This window comes from Paroedura picta, chromosome 4 (assembly GCF_049243985.1).
Source record: "Paroedura picta isolate Pp20150507F chromosome 4, Ppicta_v3.0, whole genome shotgun sequence".
In the NCBI taxonomy this organism is placed as follows: Eukaryota; Metazoa; Chordata; class Lepidosauria; order Squamata; family Gekkonidae; genus Paroedura; species Paroedura picta.
The window spans coordinates 141,559,455-141,586,246 of record NC_135372.1 but is presented as its reverse complement, the minus strand read 5'-3'; the positions used below and the strand labels follow the sequence as shown (position 1 = coordinate 141,586,246).

General features: G+C 50.6%; 2 protein-coding genes across 23 annotated transcripts in view; both read left to right on the top strand.

The window, feature by feature from the left end:
* The first annotated feature begins 2,535 nt into the window (after positions 1-2,535).
* ABHD16B (abhydrolase domain containing 16B) lies at positions 2,536-4,066 on the top strand. Its single transcript, XM_077335935.1, has one exon. It carries the CDS (start codon positions 2,629-2,631, stop codon positions 3,991-3,993), a length of 1,365 nt encoding a protein of 454 aa, XP_077192050.1. The 5' UTR covers positions 2,536-2,628; the 3' UTR covers positions 3,994-4,066.
* Positions 4,067-8,635: 4,569 nt separating this feature from the next.
* The window catches only part of TPD52L2 (TPD52 like 2), a 38,858-nt gene continuing 20,701 nt past the window's right edge, over positions 8,636-26,792 (top strand). For 3 of the 22 annotated variants that reach the window (XM_077335925.1, XM_077335921.1, XM_077335916.1), the window contains exons 1-4: positions 8,636-8,795; positions 15,359-15,522; positions 18,051-18,199; positions 19,772-19,831. In XM_077335925.1, the coding sequence (XP_077192040.1) occupies positions 8,777-8,795; positions 15,359-15,522; positions 18,051-18,199; positions 19,772-19,831 (392 nt within the window). In that variant the 5' untranslated portion in view covers positions 8,636-8,776. Of the gene's footprint in view, positions 8,796-8,905; positions 8,927-10,487; positions 10,628-12,704; positions 12,832-15,358; positions 15,523-18,050; positions 18,200-19,771; positions 19,832-24,889; positions 24,950-26,792 lie in introns of those variants that run through there. The other 19 variants (XM_077335906.1, XM_077335905.1, XM_077335926.1 and 16 more) reach the window with 16 other exon arrangements.

The window sequence follows — 26,792 nt, the reverse complement described above, 5'->3', positions numbered from 1 at the left end:
CTGCTCGTTGAACCAGTGCCCCTTGTCCATTGGATTACCTGCTTTCTAAAACACTATTTGCTTCCCCTGAAAAGAAAGATTATTGTTGAGCCCTATGCCCCCTGTAGGGCCTTGCGCTCTGTGGGTACCAACCTATTGGTCCCAGGAAGGCACACCTGACCTCAACCAGGGCCAGGGTCTTCTCCGTCCTGGCCCCTACCTGGTGGAATGAGCTCACGGAAGAGCTGCGGGCCCTGTGGGAGCTTTCAGCATTCCGCAGGGCCTGCAAAACGGAACTCTTCCGCCAGGTCGATGGTTGAGACCAGCATGGCGGGGAAGATCTGATCCCCCCCCTTTCCGGTGCTAAGAGGGCAGCATTAGCTATGTCATCTATGCTCCCTCTTCTCACTCCTCTCTTCTACACAGATTTTTTTTGGGGGGGGTTAGTGGGGTTGAAGACCACCATGATTTTTTAGGAGTCTGTTTTTACTGTATGTATATGTGTGTCCGCATTTGTTTGAATGGGGTTTTACTGGGTTTTTATATGGACAGATCGTGACCCACCGTGAGCCGGTTCGGGAGTGGTTGGTAATAAATTTAAATAATAAAATGAAGATTGTTGTTGTTGTTGTTGTTATGCTCTGTTTATCAGCTTGATTTTAATTGGCTTTTTGGGGAGGGGTCGCATGGAATTGAACTTGTATTTTCCCCCTAGTTGCTGAAGGGAGTTGGAAAAGAGATGACCATCTGCTCACCCACTGAGAGTCAGCAAAAACAGGCCGGTGATAAACAAAGTAGATCAAATCAAATACGAACACCTTGGCGGTCGTTTAAAAGTGCAAAATGTGGGGTTTTTTTGGGGGGGGATAAAGAGCACAGGCCGGCTGCTTGAATGCCAGGAATGGGCAAAGGAGGCTGATACCACGTTCCATAATAGAGGTTCCTGCTCTGGCTTGGGAAATTCATGGAGATCTGGGGCTGGAGCTTGGGGAGGAATCTCAGCGGGGTACCGTGCTATGAAGTCCACACCCAAAATTGCTCCTTTTCCCAGGGGAACTCCTCTTGGAAGTCTGGGAGATCTCCAGGCCCCTGCTGGAGGTTGGCAACCATGTGATTGGTATATCTTTCAACAGCACGCTGATTTCAGACGGAAGCTAAGCATCCTTTGTATCCAGAATAAAGGCAGCGGAGGTGGTGGTGGAGGAGAATACCACCAAGCTGCAGCCTAGGCCGGCGACCCCATAGGGTTCAGGGCAGGAAATCACCAAGTGGTTTGCTCTTGCAACCCTGGACCCCCTTGTGGTCTCCCGTCCCAGTACTATCCGGAGCTGCTCCTGCTTAGCTTCTGAGATCCGATGAGACTGAGCTAGCCTGGGACCTCCAGGCCACAGGAAGAAAAGCAAGGCCTCACGTTGCTGGTTCTGATCCCGGAGGGGCGGACCAGAACCAATGGGATGAAATTAATGCAAAAGAAATTCCATCTAAGCATCCGGAAGAAGTTCCTGACAGTCAGAGCGGTTCCTCAGTGGAAGAGGCTTCCTCGGGAGGTGGTGGGTTCTCCATTTTTGGAAGTGTTTAAACAGGCTGGAGAGCCATCTGACGGAGAGGCTGATTCTGTGAAGGCTCAAGGGGGTGGCAGGTGACAGTGGAGGAGCGAGAGTGTTGTGAGTGTCCTGCCTAGTGCAGGGGGTTGGACTAGATGACCCAGGAGGTCCCTTCCAACTCTATGATTCTATGATTTGTTTAGTAACTGAAATGTTGATATCCCACCTTTCCCGCGTGGTTCAAGGTGAGTTGCAACTGCACATTCAAACCATCGGACATCATCATCATCTTATTTCTAACCCAGTCTTCCCTGAAAGCTCAGCATATGTAAAACCCACAGTTAAGACTCAGGACACGTTTATTGGCAGAACTAAGAAGAGTGAATGAACAGCAATTGATATTTTTAAACAGTCTGGATCTACATTCGTTCAAACCGCCTCTGATTTCCCAGGGAGGAGTGGTTCTGGTGTCATTCGATGAAGGTCTGGCTGATGTTTCACGCAGGGAGGCCAGAATTTCGGTGATATCTCTGGCCTCAGCTGTATGCTCGCAGAACAGCTCTGTTTTACGGGCCCTGCAGAACTGTCCCAAGGGCCTGGATCTCCCCAAGGAGAGCTGTTCCTCCGGGCCAGGGCCGAAAAGACCAGTTTGATGTCCTTGGGCCCAGGGATCTTGAGCAGATTTTGTTGCCTCCACCTTAAAATCCTTGGGGGGACGATCAGAGCCCCCCAAATGCCCCCAGGGTGCCTCTAGTGGCCACCCTCCAAACTGCATGCTTGCTAACTGCCCTCACAAAGGGTGGTGACTTCACTGATTGTTACGCCCCCCCCTGAGGGCCAGGCCTGAGGATGTCTCCTGACAGCGCCCCCAGCTGAATCGGTGTCACTTCACGATGGCCAAAGAACCAGCAAGTTCCACCAGCAACATCATGAGCCTGTGAAGTGAAGGGCACGCCAGATAGGGCTCCTCTCATCCTTGCTCTGATCGTAAGCCTCCGCTACAGGCTGACTTGCCTTGCCCTCGTCTCTATTTCTTTAAAAAAAAAAATAACAAAAACAAAGCTTCGTTGGTACCTCCCATGGAAGATCACCACCACCTCTCTCCATGTGTGTCCTGTGTTTCTCGAAGGCTCTGGCCCACATCTTTAAGATCTATTTCAAGGCCAGCTACAATTTCGAATCCGGTTCCTGGCCCATCGAATTCCAGTGGGATGAGGCCGGCAACGGCCGAGGCTGCGTCAGAGGCCGAGGGCGCCAGATCCTTGTCAAAGCGGCCTCTCAACTCTTCCCACCGGTCTCGGCGTTCGCCGGCAGGCCAGCTGGAGAGCGGGTTTCTTTCTGGCGCTTCCTCAGCCACGCCAAACAGCTGCCGAGTCAACTGGCCAGCTACGTCATGGCCCATTCTTTTGGTCGCTGGCTGCTCTACCCCGGCTCCATGTTCCTCCTGAACCAGGCCCTGTTACCGATCCTGGCCAAGGGCCAAGCGCGCCTTCAAGGGGAATATAATGGGAAACGGGCCAAACTGGTGGCTCGGGACGGGAATAAGATCGACACCATGTTTGTGGACAGGAGAACGACGGCGGCGGGCTTGGCAGAAGGGCGAGGAAAGCAGCTGGTGATCTGTTGCGAGGGGAACGTCAGCTTCTACGAGTGGGGCTGCCTTTCCACCCCCTTGCAAACCGGATATTCCGTGCTGGGGTGGAATCACCCCGGCTTTGCGGGAAGCACTGGCCAGCCCTACCCACAGAACGACGCCAACGCCGTGGACGTGGTGATCCAGTACGCGACCAGCCGGCTGGGCTTCGAGCTCCCGGACATCGTCGTCTACGGTTGGTCCTTGGGGGGCTACTCGGCCACCTGGGCTACCATGACCTACCCGTCGATCGGCTCCTTGGTCTTGGACGCCACGTTCGACGACCTTCTCCCCTTAGCCCTGAACGTCATGCCCAAGAGCTGGAAGAAGCTGGTGGTGCGGACGGTGAAGGATCACTTCAACCTCAACGTGGGCGAACAGCTCTGCAAGTACTGGGGGCCGGTCTTGCTGATCCGAAGGACGCGGGACGAGGTCATCACCACCTGCCCGGATCTCGACGACCAGGTCACCAACGTCCGGTACAACAGGGCCAACGAGCTCCTGATCCAGCTGCTGGAGCGTCGCTACCCGGACGTCATGACGCACGAAGGGCTGTCGGCGGTCCACGATTGGCTCAGAGCGGCCGACCCCTCCCAGGAAGAGGCGGTCTGCCGGCGTTATAACATCAACGAGGAGTGGTGCCTCAAGGAGCTACAGAGCTACAAGTTGAGTCAAGGGCCTGAAGTCCATTTCCCTTGGAGGGTCGGGAAGTCCCTGGCCTCCAAGGACAAGCGGCAGATTGCTATCTTTTTAGCCAAGAGGCACATGAAGAACATTGAGGCCACCCACTGGTCTCTCCTTAAACCCCATGATTTCCAGATGCCTTGGAAGTTATAGCTGGAACAGAGAAGGTGGGAATACAAGAAAGATAGACACAATGAAAGAGTGAGAAAGAATTCTGAAACAATAAGTCCCTATTGTGTTTGTCCAGTAATGATATTTGCTTTTTGGGGGGAGGGGGAGACCCCGATTTGCGGGGCTAAATGCAAGTGGTAGCAGATTGTTCTTACAAGCAGCGTCACGGGGGGTGGGGCTCCAAACTTCATTTCGCCTCCTCTAGAGAATCATGTCGAGGGGCGGAGATATCAGGAACCTGGTCGCCTCCAAAACTCTGGGTGAAGCTTGGGAAACTCTGCCTCCCCACTTAAAGGTAAAGGTAAAGGTATCCCCTGTGCAAGCACCGAGTCATGTCTGACCCTTGGGGTGACGCCCTCTAGCGTTTTCATGGCAGACTCAATACGGGGTGGTTTGCCAGTGCCTTCCCCAGTCATTACCGTTTACCCCCAGCAAGCTGGGTCCTCATTTTACCGACCTCGGAAGGATGGAAGACTGAGTCAACCTTGAGCCGGCTGCTGGGATTGAACTCCCAGCCTCATGGGCAAAGCTTTCAGACGGCTGCCTTATCACTCTGCGCCACAAGAGGCTCTGCCTCCCCACTTAGGGAGTGCCATTTTGAAGTTTCTTGGGAAGCGGGGAAAGATGGGTCAATAAGGAATAATTGAGGGCGGTGGGATTTGACTTCAGAGGCAAGAATAATGGGGGACTAGGACAGGGCAAGTTAGGACATGACTTGTAAGATTTGGTGTGGAACACAAGAGGCTGGGAAAGCCCAGGATCACTTTGGCTGCCACAACTCGTTCCCAGGCAGGCTCAGCTTTTGCCTAAAGCTGATTGGCTAGATCTCAAAACTGTAATGCTTGAAAATATTCTTGGCGGAAGGAGGGTGGCGGAAGCAGGCCCTTTCTTAGGGCCTTCCGCCGAGTTACTTATCATTACGCTCTTTTCCTAGGGCCTTTCCGCACCCGTTAAATGTAGCGAAATGCTTGCCTTAGGCAGCCGTTATATTTCGGCTGCTCGATGTGACTTTGCCAAGGTCCAGCATCTGGGCAGCAAACGGCTCGCTACATCCTCCGTTTTAAAGCACTAGTTGGGGAATCGCATAAACCCGAAAGCTCACGCCTTGAATAAATCTTTGTTGGTCTTCAAGGTGCGATTGGACTCTATTCTGGTTGTGCAGCTTTGGACCAACACGGCGACCCACTTGAATCTATTGAGAATATTAGATTAGTCCTGCTGGGTCTGCTGTAGAAGGACCCCTTAGTAAGAGCGCAAGAAGAACCCTTCTGAATCAGAGCGGAGGAGTAAGGCAGGTTGGACAGTTTTCAAAACCAACCGGCTAACAGTACATAAACGTGGGAGTCTATTTGTTTCCCAGGAGAAAGGCCAAGATTTGGGCAGCACGGCAGACTGAGATGGGATGAGTGGTCGAGATCCTTTTCCTGAGTGGCTGCCGGACTCTCGAAGATGCAGCCCTCTGTGGCCACGAGATCTGCATGTCAGCTTCCGTGTCGATGTGGGACGGCCAAGCACTGGGGCCAAGGAGCAGAGGGGAGACGGGTTCACCGCGCGCTAATGAGCTCTCCTGGGAAACAAAGGCCTCTTTGGAGAGAGGAGATGGTGTGGTTACCTGGGCAGGTATCCAAGGTCTGTTGCGAGCAGGGAAACTCGGGTTTCTCTCTGCAGTCAACCAGCCCTAACGTGACACTGTCAAGGGGATCTGCTGGTGTAGTGGTCAGGAGTGCGGACTTCTAATCTGGCAAGCCAGGTTTGATTCCACGCTCCCCCACTTGCAGCCAGCTGGGTGACCTTGGGCTCGCCACGGCACTAATAAAACTGTTCTGACCGAGCAGAAATATCAGGGCTCTCTCAGCCTCAGCCACCCCACAGGGTGTCTGTTGTGGGGAGAGGAAAGGGAAGGTGAATGTAAGCCGCTTTGAGACTCCTTTGGGTAGAGAAAAGTGGCATATAAAAACCAACTCTTTGTCTATGCAATTCAGGGTTGTGATCCTTGGGAGAGAACTTAGTACTTTTAGGAGGTTTTTAGGTTTTTGCTTTGGGATGCTTTGGGCTGATCCTGTGTAGAGCAGGGGGTTGGACTAGATGGCTTGTATGGCCCCTTCCAACTCTATGGTTCTATGATTCTAGTGGTGTTCCCCTGTTAGAGTCTGCTGCTCTTCAACCACTACACCACACTGTCTCTGCAGGTCTCTCTGATAGAGACGCCCTCATACTCCCACCCACATAATGCCAGCCATTTGTGATAAGGAAAGTGCTTTTTGGATTAGGACCCACAGACTTCTTAGAACCTGCTTGAATGTATGTACATTCAGGTACATACTTTTATCACTTTTATTGCCCTGGTCACTTTTGCAGGGCATTTATTGCATTGGTCACTTTTATTGCCCTGTCATGAGCTTCATCCTCTATGTTGATCTGGGGCAGCAGGAGAAAACTGGAGTCCGGTGGCACCTTTGAGACCAACAGAGTTGGATATAAGCAGTCATGTGCATCAAACTCTCTTGTGAGTTAAATTTGGCTGGACTCAAACTTTGTTTGGAATAAAGGTAAATTTACCTTTTGGGAGGGAATATACTGCTTGGGAGATTCATTTATTGCACTCAGTATCATGCTTCTACGACTTGGCCAATCTCTGCTCTATTAATCCAAGAGCCCAGTACAGATAAGGGCAGAGGAATGGAGGTGATCTGCCCCTACGTCGCTTGCCCAGCCTTCCTTCCATCCAAGTCCTAACCAGGGCCCACCCTGCTCACCTTCGGAGATCTCACAAGAAAAACGGTAGGGTCGACATTTTGTAAAACCAACTGGCCAGTCAATCCCGAGTTGGGACATTTCTGACAGATGGGCTGTTCAAGTTCTACTCAAGGACGCCCCTCCACCAAGCCCCAGCCGCAGTGAATCGGGACTTCTGGGACAGTTAAATACCAAACCAAATGAAGAAATGACTCCTCTCCCGTGGCGGGATGTGAAAGTGGAAGAGAGGGACGCAGGAAGCCTGTAAGGTGGTAGGCAGATGGCTGTGAAAGCAGAAATGATACATCAGAATCCATTCCCGTCTATCCCATTCCAAGAGGTGAGCTTTATTTTAATTGACTGCATATGCCAATGATGCCACATGGAGAATTATTTTTCCCGTTGAGCCCGCTTTTGCATTCACAAGTCTTTGCCAAAAATAGCAAACAAAGATATCCATCTATCTGTCTCTTCCTGTCTTGTCCAGACCTTACTGTACTTTTTATCCTGGCCTTAGACAAAATACCTGGCTAAGTAGTGCCATCTACTGCCCAGAGGAGGTATAACAAGCAGAAGAAGGATTCAAGTGGGTCGCTGTGTTGGTCTGAAGCAGCACAACAAAATCAGAGTCCAGCAGGGGCACCTTTAAGACCAACAAAGATTTATTCAAGGCTTGAGCTTTCAAGTGCAAGCACCCTTCATCAGACTATGAACTGTCAGATCCCCTTTGAAAAATGGGCTATTCAGCATTGCACCCCACTGAGGTCCCCATCCTCCCCGAGCTTCATCCCCAAATCTCCAGGAATTTTCCAAGCTGGACAATCCTATTCCTCCCCCCCCATCCCTGCTGGTGGTTGGGGGTGGGGGGGGGGGAGACCTGGCAAACCTATCTGAGGGTCAATTATAATCAGGGGATCTCCAGGTGCCAGAACCTACAAATGTTGGATGCCTGTATTATTGTTAAAATTATGCTACTTTTATTGTGTACAATTTTAAAAAACAACAACTTTAAGTATTAAAAAGCTAAGTCCAGTCCATAGGCTATTGGAAACCAGTCTGCTATGCACTATGTGAACCAATAGACCTATGCATTTTGGCCCTTATAGGGCCTTCTTCAGACTTAACGCATTGCGATACATGCAACTAACAAGGAAACACACCATTGAAAAATTTGGGCAGCCTTTGGAAGAGTGCTAATGAATGATAAATGGACATCTTCTTTCATTAAGTGACTCTGATACTTTACAGCTCTTACCTTGGAACTTTTACTGTCTGCTGTACACATTTCACAAACCAGACCTTTGAAGAAGGGCTGAAATGCATCGGTCTAGTTGTTTGCACAGTGCATATCACACTGGCTTGCAATAGCTTATGGGCTGGACATATGTTTTTAATACTTAAAGTTGTTTATTTGTTTTTATTGTGCACAATAAAAATAACATAATTTTAACAACAATGCCGACACCAAACCTTTGTAGGTCCTGTTACCAGCTGGGTTTCATGGTTTCCAGCACCTGGAGATCCCCTGATTATAATTGGTTCCAGTTTTCTCCCCCCACCCCCCACCCCTTTTTGGCTTTTTATCTCCAGGTGCCACCTGGAGGATGGCAACTCACTCCGTGGCAGAGTGGGCATTTTAATCCGGATCCCCAGTCGGACACTCCAGGTCCATGCAGCTTTCAAAGGATCTCCCCTCCGGAAAAGCAAAATAGGAAGGGGGCGATGAGTTCCAAAGACGCCCCTCCACCTGGGAGCCACGCACTGCAGCGCTGGTTCCCCAGCCCTCCCATCGGGATCCGGAAGTGTCGCCATGCGGGGAACCAGCAGCCTCTCGCCACCTCTTTATAGTGCCCTGCGATGACGTCAGGCGCGGCCGCCTCCCCCGGGCCGGAAGTGCCGCGTGTGTACGGAAGCGGAGGGGCGTGGCGCGGCCGCCGCGGATAGGGCGTTCCGCGGGGCGACGCCTGACGTCACGGCGCCCGAGGCTCCGCCTTCCGTCGCCGCGCAACTTTCCCGGGGCCTCGGCAAGATGGAGAGCGCCAGCCAGGGTGAGGAGCCGCGCAGGCCTCGCGCCTGAGGGGGGAGGAGGGGAAGCCGCCGGCCCGTGTCTCCGCTCTGTCACGTCTGGACGCGGTCGACACGGGTCTGAGAGGTCACGTCTGGAGGCGGGCAGGGCAAGGCAAGGCGGAGGGGAGACTCTCCCGCCAGAAGGCCGGCGCTGCGGGGTGGGGGGGGGGAGCTGCCGCTGCCTCACCCTCCTTGAGAGGCTAGCGCTCTGCGTGCAGGGAGTGGGCAGCATTTTGTGCATTGGGAGGGGGGAGGGGGGAGGGGGGAGGGGGGAGGGGGGCCCGTAGGAGCTTTTCCTCCCCCCCCCTCTCCCACACACGCACCCCGCCGAGGCCTGGCTGGAGCCAGCTGGGAGGAGGCCAGAGATGGTGTGGAAATGCCAGAGTAGCAAGGCACAGGCTGGTTGCGAGTTGTGTGTGTGTGTGCAAATGCATAGTGGAGTTGGAGCGCTTGGCATGGGTGGGGAGAACTGGCTTTTATACCCTGCTTTTTCACTAGTCAAGGGTATCTCAGAGTGACTTGCAATTGCCTTTCCTTCCTCTCCCCACAACAGGCGCCCTGTGAGGGAGGTGGGGCCAAGGGAGCTCTGGGAGAACTGCTCTCATACGACTTGACTGGCCCAAGGGTGCACAGCATGTGGAGGAGGAATGGGGAGAGAAAGAAGCCTAATTGAATAATCTAATAAGAAATGTGATCCGAAGAGGATCGCAGAGGTCTAGAATGAAGACGTGTTAAGCAAGCAGTAAACTGCATTGAGCCTGATGTCATCAGATCTGGGAAGCTAAGCAGGGTCGGCCCTGGTTCAAAGAAGAACTGCGGTTTTATAGCACGCTTTACACTACCGCTTTACACTAAAGCATCTTACAAACACCTTTCCCTCCCCACAACAGACACCCTGCAAGGTAGGTGGTCCTGAGAGAGCTCTAAGAGAACTGCTCTGTGAGAGCAGCTCAGAGAGAACTGGGACTGGCCCAAAGTCACACAGCTGGCTGCATGTGGAAGAGGAGTGGGAAATCAAATCCAGATTAGAGGCAGCCGCACTTTTTAACCACAACACTACGCTGGCCCTCAGCATGGGAGAGGGTCCTTGGCACAGTGGCAGAGCCTCTGCTTGGCGTGCAGGAGAGTCCCAGGTTCAATCCCCATCCTCTCCACTTAAAACAAGACTGGGTCGGAGGTGAAGGGGAAGATCCGTGACAGCTGCTGCCTGCCAGAGTAGATGACTGACCTTGAGAGATCAGGCTCAGCAGAATGCAGAGGGTGGTATGTGGCCGGATCTGTCTGTGGCTTGTGGGCGAGGCAGCGGGGAGTCTTCAGCCAGGCCGGAAAAGCAGCAAATGAATCCTAGTCCTATAAATTGTTCTGGTTTTAAGTCAGTTCTGTTTTGATTGTAACTAAGATGTATTTTAACTGCGTTGTCAGCTACCCTGAGGCGATAAGTGAGGGGCAAGGTATAAATCAAATAAATAAGTCATTATAATAGATGGGGAGGAGGGCGGATTGTAAGCTGTGAGTCCCACGGCTAAAAAGCTGGGAGGGTTAGAAGCCAAGTTGCGTGTGATAAGGTGCAAGGTGTCTAGTGGAGATCTGGTGCCCAGACTGAACTTTTGGTCTTATCTGCTATCACCGGATTGAACTTTCTGTCCTGTCTGTTATCGCTCAGCAATAACAAAATCCAGACCTCGTGAGGGAGGGAGTGAGGCGAGCATTTGGTGGAATTTGTTCATTCTCGGTCTCTCACAGCAATGGAGTTGCTTGTCCAACCTAATAACTTTAAACTGGCTTTCCTGCAGTCTGAGCATCGATTCAAAGGGTACAGAGGAGAGCGACGAGGATGATCTGGGGCCAAGGGACCAAGCCCTATGAAGATAGGTTGAGGGACTTGGGAATGTTCAGCCTGGAGAAAAGGAGGTCGAGAGGGGACATGATAGCCCTCTTTAAGCATTTGAAAGGTTGTCACTTGGAGGAGGGCAGGATGCTGTTTCTGTTGGCTGCAGAGGAGAGGACACGCAGTAATGGGTTTAAACTTCAAGTACAACAATATAGGCTAGATATCAGGAAAAAAATTTTCACAGTCAGAGTAGTTCAGCAGTGGAATAGGCTGCCTAAGGAGGTGGTGAGCTCCCCCTCACTGGCAGTCTTCAAGCAAAGGTTGGATACACACTTTTCTTGGATGCTTTGGGCTGATCCTGTGTTGAGCAGGGGGTTGGACTACATGGCCTCTATGGCCCCTTCCAGCTCTATGATTCTGTGATTCTATGATGTTCCTAGCTTCTCTACATTTTTTGCTGCTGATTGTCCAGTGCTTTCTTGCTTCTTTGCAACACGGTGCAAGTTTTAAGTTCTATGAGACCAGCATGCCTCTTAGAGTCATCATTAATTCTTCATTTCAGTGGATAGCCGTGTTGATCCAGGAGAACTGTTCAGTCTGAGCCCAGGTGTACTTTAGAGACTGGAAAGTTGTTTTAGTTATCAGCTTTCAGGTGCCAAAACTCTCTTTAGTACCAGATGAAGGGAGCTTTGAGTCTTTCATCAAAAGGGCAATGAACTTGTGGGATTCACTGCTGCAGGTACAAGCATAGACAGCTTCAAGTGGACATTGGAGACACATCTGGAGCAGAGGCCCATTTGTGGCTCATAGCCGCATGGTATAGATCAGGGGTAGTCAAACTGCGGCCCTCCAGATGTCCATGGACTACAATTCCCAGGAGCCCCTGCCAGCGAATGCTGGCAGGGGCTTCTGGGAATTGTAGTCCATGGACATCTGGAGGGCCGCAGTTTGACTACCCCTGGTATAGATGGAACCCTCTGGGTCAGTGATGCTCTATCTTCTTGGTGCTTGGGGGGCAGCTGTATTAGAGCTTCTGGGGGACTTCCTGACGACACCTGGGTTTTGGCCACTGCATGACACAGACTCAATGGGCCGCTGGGCTGATGATCCCACATGGCTTCTCTTATGTTCTTATGTCTGGGGCAGGGATGCTCTGTCTTCTTGGTGCTTGCGGAGGCCACAGTGGGAGGGTCTCTGGAGTTCTTAGGCAGATGGTGAGTGGGTGGGGAGGAAGGGATGTGTCAGTATTTGTCTCTTGTGGCTCTTCTTTGCATAGCCAGGAAACTGCTGATCACCACTGTGGGATGGGAGGTGAATTTCCTCCAGGCCAGACTGGAGTCTGGAGATTATTGGTGTGGGAGGGGGATTATTGGGCATGAAATTGGGGTCACCGTGGGTGGGGAGGTAGTTGTGAGTTCTGGACTAGATGACCCTGGAGGTCCTTTCCAACTCTATGATTCTGGTCCCGCTGGTGGACCTCCTGATGGTGTCTGGGTTTTAGCCTCTGGGTCATGCAGAGTGTTGAACTGGATGGGCCATTGGCCTGATCCTGCATGGTTCTCTTATGTTCTTTTATACTACCAAAATCTTGTTGCAAGTGGAATAGGCTGCCTAAGGAGGTGGTGAGTTCCCCCTCACTGGCAGTCTTCAAGCAAAGGTTGGACACACACTTTTCTTGGATGCTTTAGGATGCTTTGGGCTGATCCTGTGTTGAGCAGGGGGTTGGACTAGATGGGCTGTATGGCCCCTTCCAACTCTGTGATTCTATGACCCTGTCTTTTAAAAAAGAAGAGTTGGTTCTTATATGCTGCTTTTCTCTACCCCAAGGAGTATCAAAGTGGCTTACAGTCGCTTTCTCTTTCCTCTCCCCACAACAGACACCCTGTGAGGTGGGTGAGGCTGAGAGAGCCCTGATATCACTGCTCAGTCAGAACAGCTTTATCAGTGCTGTTGCACGCTCAAAGTCACCCATTTGGCTGCATTTGGGGGTAGGGCAGAATCGAAACCCGGCTCGCCAGATTAGAAGTCTGCAGTCCTAACTTTAACACCAAACTGTCTTAGGCCTCATGGCTTTTGGAACAGGTGCAAACAGCATCAAGGGTTTTCTCCTACAATTTTTGTTTGGGTCATGGCTATTCATGTGGTTCTCTGGACTTTCTTCCATTTGTCCAGTATACAGGGGTTTGGTGAGTCTTTGAGCAAAATAAAGCAGAACGTCTGTGGGACCTTATTAAAATTTATTCCAGCGTGTGCAGCCATCCGTTGGAGCCGACATCTTCAGACGCTTGTGGGAAAGCAGGTCATTTCAGAGGCTTTTGTCATAGAATTGCACAAGGGGAGCCGGAAGAACGGGGAGCCGAGAGAAACTTGATGATGTGAATTGTCCAACAGGTTTTCCCCGGTGGGGTTCCCTCTGTGAGGGGCTGCAGCTGATTTGGTGGCTATGTGCAGGTAAACTGCCCAGCTAAGCTGAATAAACACAGATCGTAGCAGGAGACAAATTGGCATTTGGAAATAGTCGCAGTGTGGTAACATCTGAGCCTCTAAAAAGTAGGCCCCATTGCGCTGTTAGAAATTATGATGATTGAGGAAGTCCAAGTGTCTCTCTAGGCCAGGATGTGAGCGCGTTTCTAAGTCAGCGCTGTTTGTATTGCGTTTTCCTTCCGCTGTAGAACAGCAACTTGATTCTGGTGCGGTATGTTCATGAGGATTAAAGTGTCCCCCTCCCTTCCCCCTTGGCTTCTGAATGTTGAATTCCTTGTGTCACTTTGTGTTCACTGGTTCTCTCACAGCGGGACTGACCCACCTGTGCAGTGTAGAACAGCATTTTGGGCACACAATGATATGCGCATATTGAGTGCCAGCTTGGCCGTAGTGGTTAGGGGTGGCGGCCTCCTGTCTGGAGAACTGGGTTTGTATCTCCACACCTCTTCCGCATGCAGCCAGCTGAGTGGCCTTGGGCCAGTCCCAGTTCTCTCAGAACTCTCTGAGCCCCACCTGCCTCACAGGGTTGTCTGTTGTGGGGAGAGGAAGAGTAGGCGATTGGAAGCCACTTTGGGACTCCTTCAGATAGAAGAAAAAGCAGGGTGCAAATTACCAGCTCTTCCTTTTCAGCTCTAAATTGGATAACTCAACTCAGCCCTTCGTTAGCTTCCACGACAGTGTGGCTCAAATGTATATGGCAGGGGGGGCCAGATCTGGAGAGTCACCCGGTAAATGGGAACAAAGTTGGCATCAAAATCTGTTGCCACAGATGGTTCCTGGGTCAGTGTCTCTGTTGGGTGTTTCCATGTGGCTGGGACGGGGTTTTAAGTATGTGTGTGCATGGGAGGGGGTGCTGTCTGTCCGTGAGGAAAGAGCTGTCCTCCACCCATCTCTGGCAGAGAAAGATCATTCTCCATGCCTTGAACTAAGTGAAGCTGTGACAGCCGGTAGGGATCTCTTGTTATGGATCTCTCTTGGAACGGGCTGTTTGGCTCTGGGGCCAGTCCGGCATTTAGTGGAATGGCACCGGACTCTTTGAAGAGTCCCCCTCGCAGTTGTTTTGCTGTAAAAGTTTCCAAAGCAGTTTCCTTCCCGTGGGCATTTGAAGCAGGGAGTCCGAGAACGTCTGCTGGAGTTATTGTCATTCTTCTTGGAAGCTGCGCCGGGATTTCTATGCGAGGCGGGCCTGGTTACGAGGGGCGGCCTCTAATCTGGAGAGCCGGGTTGGATTTCCCACTCCTCCTCCACGTGCAGCAAGCTGGGTCAGTCACAGTTCTCTCAGAGCTCTTCTCACCGGGCAGTTCTGTCAGAGCTCAAAGTGGGTGCCTGTTGTGGGGAGAGGAAGGGGAGGCGATTGTCAGCTGCTTGGTGTCTCCTTTAGGTTGTAACAAGTGGGTTCCAGAAACCCAGCTCCTCTTCTTCTGCTTTTAGCTTTCTACAGTAGACAAACACCACTCTCCCTGTGGAATTATTATGAGAGGTCCTGGGGCTGGCCTTCAAAGTGATAAACAAGGAGAAAGCACGGTGTGTTCATGCTTGCGAACGGCACGCAGGTTATCATAATCAGAGGCCGTCATTACAGGAGTATCCCCGTTTTTAAACAACAAAGCTCAAGTCTGGCTATTCCCGTACTCAGGGGTGGCGAATTTACGTCCTGTTTGCTGGTCATCTATCCCGATGTTATCTATTTGACTTCTGCTGCAGTGAGGCCTGGTTTTGGGGTCTGCTTTGTATGTCACGTAATTACTCTGCAAAGAAACCACAACTTTATGAATTCCCTCCCCGTGCACGCATGGTTGAACTTCTTTGCGGGAGCAAGAAACAAATGTGAAAGCAGAAGCCTTGAGCAACTGTGCCTTGGAGAGCGCCACGGTTGGCTGAGGTTCCTTTGGGTGGCAAAACTAGGCTTGTCGTTGCATGAAATGACCCGAAGTGGCTTCGGTCAGTGAGGTGGTCCCTCTAATATGCACCTAATTCCCGCTGGCTCTTAATAAACGGCTACCCCTGAAGCCCACTGGGACACTGCCCAGCATAGGGGTACGGCTTACCTGCTGGTGCCCTTCCAAGTGCAAATTCCTTGCTTCTGTCCAAGTCCTGGGGTAGATCTTGGTTGCGGTTTCTCTTTCCCCGTTCCCCTCTGTGTCGCCAGCGTCTGCAGAACTAACTCGCTTTGCTGTTTTCGCTGCTTATCCTTTTCTCTCCCCCCCTCCTGCTTCTTGTCCATGACAGATATCAACCTTAACTCTCCCAACAAAGGTCTACTCTCTGACACGATGACGGATGTGCCTGTGGATAACGCCAGCACTGCCGCCGGTGCCGCTTCCCCGAAGCCCCCTTCCTACAACGGGCTCACCGAAGCCGAGGAAGAGGAATTAAAAGCTGAGTTAACCAAGGTAACGGAGCTGGTCTGTCTGTGTGCGTTTCTCACACGTGATACAAGGGTCTGTGTTGTTATTTAATTTCTGTACTGCCCCTCCCCATGTGGGTGGTTGGGGTGGTTCACAGCAGTAAGACCACATGCCCAGTAAAATGCAATGCGATAGTAAAAATCCAGTAGTAAAACGCAGTTAAAAACTCCCATCCTCACCCCCATTAATTCCCTCCCCTGGCTGTCCCAGACTAGAGATTACGTAATAAATAGGGAAGAGGTAACCAAGGAAGAGGAGATTGAGGGAGGCCCATAAAGTTTCGAACTGCCTGGTCTAAACAGTAGGCCTGGTGGAATGTACAGTTTTATAGGCTGCCTGGGACTTCGACCGGTCAATCAGAATCTCAGCTGGCAACTCACTCTAGCAGGTTGGAGCCAGGGATGAAAAAGCTGGAACGTGGCCAGAGGAGGGCAACAAAGATGGTGAGGGGTTTGGAGAACAAGACATATGAAGAAAGGTTGGGGGAGCTTGGTCTGTTTAGCCTGGAGAGGAAGTGACTGAGAGGGGATCTAATCACCATCTTCAAGTATTTAAAAGGCTGCCAGGTAGAGGATGGAGCAGAGTTGTTCTCTCTTGCCCCGGAGGGACGGACCAGAACGCATGGGATGAAATTAATTCAAAAGAAATTCCGTCTAAACATCTGGAAGAAGTTCCTGACCGTGAGAGTGGTTCCTCAGTGGAACAGGCTTCCTCAGGAGGTGGTGGGTTCTCCATCTCTGGAAATTTTTAAACAGAGGCTGGAGAGCCATCTTACAGGGAGGCTGATTTTGTGAAGGCAAAGGGGTGGCAGGTTACAGTAGATGAGCGATTGGGATGTGAGTGTCCTGCATAGTGCAGGGGGTTGGACTAGATGACCCATGAGGTCCCTTCCAATTCTATGATTCTATGATTTTTGTCAAGACCAGACGAATGTCTTTAGGGCCTGGTCTGACCAGCAAATTGGTATTTGCAGCGTGTATTGGGAGAGGCAGTTGCTCAGATACTCAGGGCTCCGATTGCATAGGGCAAGGGTGGCCAAACTTTGGCTCTCTAGATGTTCCTGAACTAACATTTCTGGCAGGGGCTCATGGGAATTGTAGTCCATAAACATCTAGAGAGCCACTGTTTCGCTACCCATGACATGGGGCCTTGAACCTGATCCAGGGCTCCACCAGAAACCATTGCAGATTGAATATGAGCCCTCCGTTGGGTCCCCGTAAGGACCCTCACTCCTGCATTTTGCATTAGCTGCCATATCCGGATCACGGCCAGGGGTAGCCCTGCATAGAGTGAGTTACAGTCATCCAGTCTGGAAGTGACCATCACACAGATTAGTTCTTGACAGCTCTTTGGTTACAAACTCGAGTGGTCTTAAGTGAAAGTGAATCAGACTGGCTTGGATTCCTTTCTGCTTTCGGGAAAAGGACTTGTTTATTTCATCTGTTGTACCGTACCTACCTCCCCCATGGGAACTGACGCTGGAGTAGCTGATAACGCTTTCCTCTCCTCTGCTTTATCCTCACCACAATGTAACTTGGAACAGTACGCCTTCAACATTTTGAGCAGGAGCTCTGTTGAGCAGCATGCTGTTTAATCTGAACAGGCAATTGGAAGCCCTGCCTACTTTCTAAAAACCACCTGGAAAAGTGTTGGTGGGTGCCACAATGCCCCCGGGCACCATGTTGGGGACCCATGTACTAGATCAGGGTTGCATGGGAGTTTTCCAGGGGGTTACGTGGCCTTTCCCAGGAGTTCAGATAGCCACTGACATCACTGGAGCTCACTTCCTCTGTTGTTCTACTGGCCTAGTCTTTCTCCACAGAATGGAAATGGTAAATGATCGATCGATTGATCGGCTGGCTCCAACATCTTAACTTCCACACCCACTTCTCCAAAGGGCCATGTGACCACTTCCAGGGGTCTTTGAAGCCTGAAAAATAGTTCAGGGGCTTCTCAAAGCTCCAGAAGTTGAAAAAGGCTGCACGGGATGATAAAAGGCTGCACTAGAGGGATGGACCAGAACCAATGGGATGAAATTAATGCAAAGGAAATTCCGTCTAAACATCCGGAAGAAGTTCCTGTCAGAGCGGTTCCTCAGTGGAACAGGCTTCCTCGGGAGGTGGTGGGTTCTCCATCTTTGGAGATTTTTAAACAGAGGCTGGATGGTCATCTGACGGAGAGGCTGATTCTGTGAAGGTTCAAGAGGGTGGCAGGTGACAGTGGGTGAGCAAGAGGGTTGTGAGTGTCCTGCATAGTGCAGGGGATTGGACTAGATGAGCCATGAGTTCCCTTCCAACTCTATTATTCTATGATCCACTAGTCTTAACTTCTGACCACTCCTGCTTCAGTTGACAAGCATTTAAGGACGCCATAATTCATAGACTCCAATGTCTTGTGACTCTTAGATCATACATACAGTTATGATATCACAAGCTGTTGCCTTTTCTGGGATACTGCACCACCTCTGCCTATCCCCCTCCCCAGCCCCTCTCACCCCAGTGGTTCTCTTGCAGGTGGAAGAAGAAATTGTTACCCTGCGCCAGGTCCTGGCAGCCAAAGAGAGACACTGCGGCGAGCTGAAGAGAAAGCTGGGCTTGACCCCCTTTGACGGGTTGAAGCAGAACCTCTCGAAGAGCTGGCACGACGTCCAAGTCTCCAACGCGTAGGTGTTTTTATAATGCAATTTTGGTACACCTGTCTAAAGGTGTTCCAGCCCATCCCCCTCCCACAAGAGAGAGGGAATAGTTTGTGACTACCGGGGGTGGCCAAACTGTGGCTCTCCAGATGTCCATGAACTACAATTCCCACGAGCCCTTGCCAGCATGCTGTGGGGAGAGGAAAGGGAAGGCGACTGGAAGCCACTTTGAGACTCCTTCAGGTAGAGAAAAGTGGCATCTAAGAACCAACTCTTCTTCTTCTTCAGTAATCTCAGGGCTCTCTCAGCCTCCCCTCCCTCACAGGGTGTCTGTTGTGGGGAGAGGAAAGGGAAGGCGACTGGAAGCCACTTTGAGACTCCTTTGGGTAGAGAAAATGGCACCTAAGAACCAACCCTTCTTCTCCTTCAGTAATCTCAGGGCTCTCTCAGCCTCACCCACCTCACAGGGTGTCTGTTGTGGGGAGAGGAAGGGAAGGCGACTGGAAGCCACTTTGAGACTCCTTTGGATAGAGAAAAGCGGCATCTAAGAACCAACTCTTCTTCTTCTTCCCTAATATCAGGGCTCTCTCAGCCTCACCTCCCTCACAGGGTGTCTGTTGTGGGGAGAGGAAAGGGACGGTGAATGTAAGCCGCCTTGAGACTCCTTCGGGTAGAGAAAAGCAGCATCTAAGAACCAACTCTTCTTCTTCTTCAGTAATCTCAGGGCTCTCTCAGCCTCCCCTCCCTCACAGGGTGTCTGTTTTGGGGAGAGGAAGGGAAGGCGACTGTAAGCCGCTTTGAGACTCCTTCAGGTAGAGAAAAGCGGCATATAAGAACCAGCTCTTCTTCTTCTTCAGTAATCTCAGGGCTCTCTCAGCCCCCCTCCCTCACAGGGTGTCTGTTGTGGGGAGAGGAAAGGTAAAGCCACTTGGAAACTCCTTCAGGTAGAGAAAAGCAGTATATCAAAACCAACTTTTCTTCTTCAGTAATTTTAGGACAGTTAAGGAACCGATCCTATTTTGTAAATTAAACCCATTGTAATCCATTAGAATTCATCAAGTTATTCAGCTTTGGTTCGACCTCTTTGGTTACCGGGGTTGAAGTTTTTGCTTCTCCCTTGTTTGGGTTTTATAACTGGGACAGCCCTGCCCATGTGCAAAGAACTGTTCCCATGGCCTGCAGCCAGTGTCACTGGTTGTCTGGTAGACCAAATAAAAATGGTGTGCTTCTTCCCCACTCAACTAACTAGAAACTGGGCCTTGCATTCTGCTCCACCTACACCACTCACCCAACTCGACTAATTTCATATTCGTGACGGTGCTTCTGCCCAGAGGCAGGTTGTCAGTTTAAAGCTACAAGTGACCTTTGCCAATTGGGGGGAAGCCAAGGATGGCGTATAGTTAAAGATCTGAAACTCAGTGTCATTTTCCTGTCTCCAGCGGGGATGTGACCCAGATCCACCCCCTTGCTGTGGGGCTGCTCTCACTTAATCCATTAACGACAGGAAACCGGATTTTCTTTTTTTCTCTCTCTCAAATTCACTTCCTTTCTTTTTATTGTTTTGGCAAGCGTAATTAAACCCCAGGTTTTTGTTCCTAGTTATGTGAAAACCTCTGAGAAACTCGGAGAGTGGAATGGAAAACTGACACAGTCCGACCTGTGAGTTCCCCCGCCCTGCTTCCGAGCTCTCTCTCTGCGTCTCCGATCTTGCTCTGTCCTCCCGCTAGCTCTGCCTCCTTCGTTTTGGGCCCAGAGGAACCCGGCTGCGTGCTCGGAGTGCAGTGAAAAGCCACTTTCTGGCTTTGCAAAGTCAACAAGTAAACCTTGGGCCGCCTTCAGGGTCCAGCTCATCACGCTGCCTTCCTTGAGGCTTTCCTGTGTTGTTGAAGGGAAAATTCCAGCCCATCCTCTTGGGGACAAAGCCGAACACCTTTCCTGTTAGATTAACGCCCTGTGCCAGCAAGAAGCTTGGAGACCGGTCCCTGTCTTGAGAAGCTCATGATCCAAGTGTCAAGGGAGAGAACCAACCGGGGTTTTTTCCCGTGAACTTAAGCTTCTGTCTGGAACTGCACGTTTTACTGCTGCTTCATGTACTGAAACCTTGACTTGGCTACTGCTTTTCCTCTGTGGGAGCAGTGCTGGGAGGCATAAGAAAGATGTTTTCCCAGGTGCTCACCCACTTCCTGTGATTACATGTTGGTTTACCACTATACCAGCGTGGTGTAGTGGTTAAGAGTGGTGGTTTCTAATCTGGCGAGCCGGGTTTGATTCCCCACTCCTCTGCATGCAGCCAGCTGGGTGACCTTGGACTAGTCACAGCCCTGGTAGAGCCGTTCTCACAGCAGTTCTTTCAGAGCTCTCTCAGTCCCACCTACCTCACAGGATGGCTGTTATGGGGAGAGGAAGGGAAGGTGATTGTTAGCTGCTTTGAGACTCCTGATAAAAGTGGGGAATAAAAACCAGCTCTTCTTCTTCATTGTCTGTTCAGACTGGAAGCAGCTCTCTAGGGTCTCTGGCATTTTATTATTTAGCTTAATATTATTTCTTAAGTAGGTTTTCGGCCCTGTCTTGAGGGAAGGCCCTTCATGTGTCCTTCCTGCCGCTTTTAATTGGAGATGCCGGACAGTGAAGCTCTGAATATTTGGTGCTTGGGGCAAGGACAACAGGAGGAGACCTTCTGGAGTTCTGGTTCTGCCGGTGGACCTCCTGATGGTACCTGGATGGGCCATTGGCCTGGTCCAATGTGGCTTTTCTCATGTTCTTAACCTGGGACCTTCTGCCTTCCAAGCAGATGCTCTCCCACGATTCTTCCTTTCTCTTCCGCACCACGCATCTCTCTTTCCCAGTAACCCTTCCACACTGGTGAAGACATAGCTGAGGCTTCCCAGGGGGCGTAGTCCTGGTCGCTGGAAGGGTGTGCTTGAATGGCCTCAGTGTCCTAGGGAGAAGCCCACTTGTCAGAGGGAAGGCAACAGGAGACGCTTTGAAAGCAGCAACCCAGGAAGTGCCAGACCGTGCTGCACAGTGCTGGTTGAGCGGTGGTGGTGGCGGCAGCCAGCATCATGGGAAGTCTATTCCATGGACCTCTGGAGAGCCACCGTTTGGCCACCCCTGGTGTAGGGTTTTCAAGGCAAGACAGGCCGAGGCGGTTTGCCAACGCTGGTCATTGAACTGCAGCTGTGGGCTGACTGGGGCGAGCCCATAGAATTCAGGGAGAATTCATGATTCTGAAAGTTTTCCTGGCACGTGTCTTCAGTTGTGCACGCTAAGGTGGGAAGGCACGTTTGTAGGCATGCGGTTTCTTCACTCGGTTGTGTTCCCTGCAGAGCTTCTGAGGTGTACACAGAGGGACATGCGTGTACCTGCTTGGTTGTGTAAAGCAGGGGTGGTCAACCTGTGGTCCTCCAGATGTTCATGGGCTACAATTCCCACGAGCCCCTGCTGGCAGGGGCTCGTGGGAATTGTAGTCCATGAACATCTGGAGGACCACAGGTTGACTACCCCTGGTGTAAAGGGAGCCTGTCTGAGTGCATGCGTGGATCTGAAGCCACTTTTTAATACGATCTAGTGATCGTGATCTAGAGTTCTTCCGTTTTAACTGGGGTGCTGGAGGAGGCTTCTGCGGGTTCCGTGGGCAGCAAAAGTCACAAAGGAGGAAGTACTAGAGCTCATAGAGCCCGATCTATCCCTGGGAGGCAAAACCACGAAACTCTGGCTCAGTTACTTCGGCCATACCGTGCGATCCAACTCGATGGAGAGAGCAATCATGCTAGGACTGGTCAGTGGTAAAAGAGAACCAGGCGGTTAGATAAGTTAATAAGGACACTGGCCTCACCATTAGTCTACTAAGAGAAGCAGGGCAAGATCAACAGTTGGCCAAGAGTCGGACAAGACTGACTATGATCCTTTTGGGGTGTGGGAAAGCCTTCACGTTCAAAGGGGATCACTGGGATTTCTTTCTAAAATGCCTTAAAATCATGACATAGAAAAGTAGGTTTTTATACCCTGCGTTTTCCCACCCTATAAATTGGCCAGGGCCCACCCTGCTTCACTTAGGAAATTTGATGACATCAGGCTGAAGAGTCTGGGACTCTTCAGTTTAGAAAAGAGGGGAGACATGATGCTAGAGGTTTATAGAACTATGCAATGGAGCGTTGACAATTTTTTCTCCCTCTCAAAATACTAGAACTTGTGGGCATCCAAAGAGGATAATGGGCAATAGGATCAGGGCAGACAAAAGGAAATATTTTTTCACATAGATAGCAATTAAAATGTGGAATTTGATGGTGCAGTGACGACCTCAGGAATAAACATCTTTAAAAAGGGGGCTAGGTGGAGAATGAATCTAACGCTGGCTACGAGTCATAGTGACTGAGAGGGAATCTCCACGTTCAGAGGTGCCAATCCTCTGAATCCCAGAGCCAGGAGGCAGCATCAGGGGACGGCCTCAGCCTCTATTCCCTACAGAGGAACTGGCTTGCCACTGTGAGAAGGGATGCTGGACTAGATGGACGTTTGGTCTGATCCAGCAGGGCTCTTCTGATGTTCTTAACAGGGGAAGGCCTTGGCCTCTGTGCTTGTGTTGTTGAGCTTCCAGAGGAACTGATTGGCCAATGTGTGAGACAGGATGCTGGACTAGATGGACCCCTGGTCTGATCCAGCAGGGATCTTAGGAATCTGATGTTCTTAGGAAGGCCTCGGCCTCTCTGCCCTGTTGTTGGCCCTCCAGAGGAACTGATTGGGAGACTGTGTGAGACAGGAGGCTGGACTAGATGGACCACTGGTCTGATCCAGCAGGGCTCTTCTGATGTTCTTACGAAGGCCTCAGCCTCTCTGCCCTGTTGTTGGCCCTGGTTCTTATCTACCCAGCTGATAGGGGAGGGGCAAGAGTGGACTAAAACAGAGAGTAAAGGTATCCTTAAGCAAATATTGTACAAAGTAGGAGAGAGCAGCAGCTGTGCTAATGTATGTTTGCTCCCGCTGTGCATCTCTTCCGATTCTGGTCGACTGAAACATTTGAGTCTTGGGTGACGAGGGCCTCTTCCTACGGCTGCCAGAGAAGCCAGCGTGTTCTAAAACTAAATGCATTCATTTGTTTATTTATCCTCCCCCTTTCTCACAGGGAAGGTGGATTGCGGACTGAGTCAGTCTGGACGGGACAGTCTGTAGCGAACGCGCCAGGATTTTAGAAGTCTGGAACCACCAGGAAGAGCCAAAGTGCAGTAGATATATTAGCATGAAATTAATGCATTGCAAAACTTGTATAATTGGATCCTGTTTGCCACAAGCAATGTAGATCAGTGAGCCATTTTGTGCAGGGCAACCCAGATACCTGCGCGGAAAAACCTTTTTAATTAGTTCAGTTTGGCGTAGTTAGCAGCAAGCTGGGAGAGCAGAGCCAGGAGCCTTCCTGTGCCCTGTGTTCCTGTGTTCCTCAGATCCTCTATAACAGGGGTAGTCAAACTGCGGCCCTCCAGATGTCCATGGACTACAATTCCCAGGAGCCCCCTGCCAGCATTCGCTGGCAGAGGGCTCCTGGGAATTGTGGTCCATGGACATCTGGAGGGCCGCAGTTTGACTACCCCTGCTCTATAAGAAGGAACGTGGGAATAGTACCTGAGTAACCTCCATGGATGGGGTTTCCTGATATTTATTGATCTATTTATTTTCAAATTGATATTCTGCCCTTTCTCGAAGGCTCAGGTTCCTTGTGAGTTTTCCGGTGTTCCTAAAAGACCCTGGGTTCTGATGTTCTGTACCTGCAACCTGGCCTGTCTGACCTGGCAGCTGTAGGAAGAGGGAGGGAAGGGCCCTCGTCTCCCAAGACTCAAGTGTTTCAGTCAGCCAGAATCTGAAGAGATACACAGCAGGAGCAAACATACATTAGCACAACTACTGCCATCTTCTCCTTTGTACAACATTTGCTTAAGGATATCTGTACTCTCTGTTTTAGACTGCTCTTGCCCCTCCACTCTCAGCTGGATAGATAAGAGCCAGGGGTCCATCTAGTCCAGCCTCCTGTCTCACACAGTGGCCAACCAGTTCCTCTGGAGGGCCAGCAACAGGGCAACGAGGCCGAGGCCTTCATAAGAACATCAGAATAGCCCAGATGGATCAGACCATGGTCCATCTAGTCCAGCCTCCTGTCTTACATAGTGGCCAGCCAGTTCCTCTGGAGGGCCAGCAACAGGGCAGAGAGGCCGAGGCCTTCCTAAGAACATCAGAAGAGCCCTGCTGGGTCAGACCATTGAAATCCCATCTCGTCCAACCTCCTGTCTCACACAGTGACTGACTAGATCCTCTGGAGGTCCAACAACCAAGGAAGAAAAAACAAGGAAGCTGTAGCTTTAACTGGCCGTTGTGGGCTGTCCGGGCTGTGTGGCTGTAGTCTGGTAGTTTTTGTCCCTGGCATTTTGCCACTAGGCTGCAGTTGGTGTCTTCAGAGGCAGGGCACGTCAAGATGGGAGACTTTCCACGAGTCCCGTCCTGCCATGTCCTCCCCCCTGAAGATGCCCGCTACAGCTGCTGTCGAAAAGTCAGGGACCAAAGCTACCAGACTGCCACCACGCAGCCCGGAAAACCCACAACAGCTGATCATCTCCAGCCGTGAAACCCTTCTGCAGTTTGTTGCTTTCGCTTTTGGGAGCTTTGCGATTTGGAGCGCTGTGGAAGCAAGGTCTCGGCCTCCCCCTTCTCTAACCTCCGTTGTATTTGTAGATACGTTTCGGCCAGCAGCACCCTGGAGGACTGGAATGAGAAATTAACCCAATCCGAAGCGTGAGTTTCTTAACCTCCCTCCGGCATCTAGCGCCTCCGCGTATAACAGCAAAGCCGCGGCTGACGGTTCCTTCCCTGCACTAACCATCTCCCTGCTTCGGCCCTCCCTGTCGATCCTGCTCGTTTGCCGAGAAAGCAGAAGGGATTTTATCCAGCTGACCCATGACACGGGGGGCACCAAACCTCTTCCTGCCGTGGACTGTCTGCAGCAGTTGCCCTGGTTCATTATGAAAATAAGCTGGTTTGCCTGTTCGCTGGGGCTTCTTCCAATTGGCTTTAAGTTAGCTAAACTCGTCAGTTATGGACAGGGCTATGTATGTGCCATGGTGATGCAGGACTGCAGAAAGCCCGTAATGTACCTTTGGGCGGGAGATTCTGCTTTGGATGCAACTCAGTTTGCTTTAAAAAAAAAAAAAAAAGTAAAAAAGCCTTGTTCTTAGTCCTTACAGTTTCTGAAGGTAATGCATGTGAGAGCTGGCAAGGTGTGCAGGTCCCCCCCCCCCCAAAAAAAAAGGCAGAGAGACTAGACTGCACAGAGCTTCTGGTGGTTGGGGAGATGGTGTGAGCACCTGCCCTCCCTAGTCTAGCAAACTAGACTATATTGTTATTGTAAGCCTCCTTGAATCGTGGGGCAAAGCAGAGTATAAATATTCTACTATGCAAGATAACAAAATTGGCAGAAGAAAGCAAAATAAAGACAATGGACAGTTTGTATAGTTGTGAACATTGCAGAATATATTTGGGAAGGGCATTCAGATTTTAATGTTTTTTTAGAGTGTGCAATCCTTGCTGTATATGGGTAGGATAGGGTGATAGTGTATTTATTTTGCATTTGTATTTGTATAGTGCATCCACTCTTATACCTTGTCATCGTCTTACAATGAAACCTTCTATGGTAACCATTCAGTAAAATTCAGCTAAAGTTTAAAATTGCGTGTGCTAGTCATCAAATAAAGTAACAATAAAATATCAGTGGATATAAATGAGCAAATTCCTAGAGCAGAGGTGGCCATACCGTGACTCCTGATATCCCTGGACAACAATTACTATGAGCCCCTCCAGTTACACTTTGGCCACCCCTGTGAAGGTAAGCCAGCCAAAGGTTACCAGATTCAGGCAGTGGGGTAGTTCCCACAAAATTTCAGCAAAAGCCCGGCTGCATACAGGGCCTTGCCCACCCTGTGGAACGCAAGACGCTCTATGCACAAACCTTATCAGGGTGTTGGTTCCTAAGGGCAGAATCAACAACTGAATGTTTTTTACTTATCTCAGCTGAACAGCTTGATTTATTTTAATTTACATTCCTTAAATACCATGGCAGTTTGCAATATGTCTTTATGGAAAGTTCCTACCATCTGGGCTTTGATACGCTGGGCAAACAAATAGCAGTTTGTGTGAGTTGTGTGAGTTGGTTTGCGAGGAGGTAAGGCCGAATTCAGTAAAGAAAACCGCCGATAAGAGGTTAACCTGTGTAGCACAAGCGTGCCTCAAATTGTGGTGAGATGGCCACATTGCAAGAAATGTTACAATGATGTGTATATGGATAATAAATCAAAAGTTGTTGTGATCAGCTCTAGCGTATGAGCTAACCGGATGCACTTAAAATATGGTAATCCCATGTGCCCAGTTGTTGTGCTTATGTACTGGAAAATGCACAGTCCAAACCAGCTGTGACAAGTTTGTGGCCTTCTATTCCACGGAGCATCAGCTGTCTGTCTTGTTTGTTTAGGAGGCCTGTTGGATTAACTCATCGCTGTTGCAGTCTTCACGGTAGAACCTCTGGGTTTGGGCTGTCCATTCTGAGACCACTCTCAGGAGCTAGCACAGGGGCCCCAACCTGTGG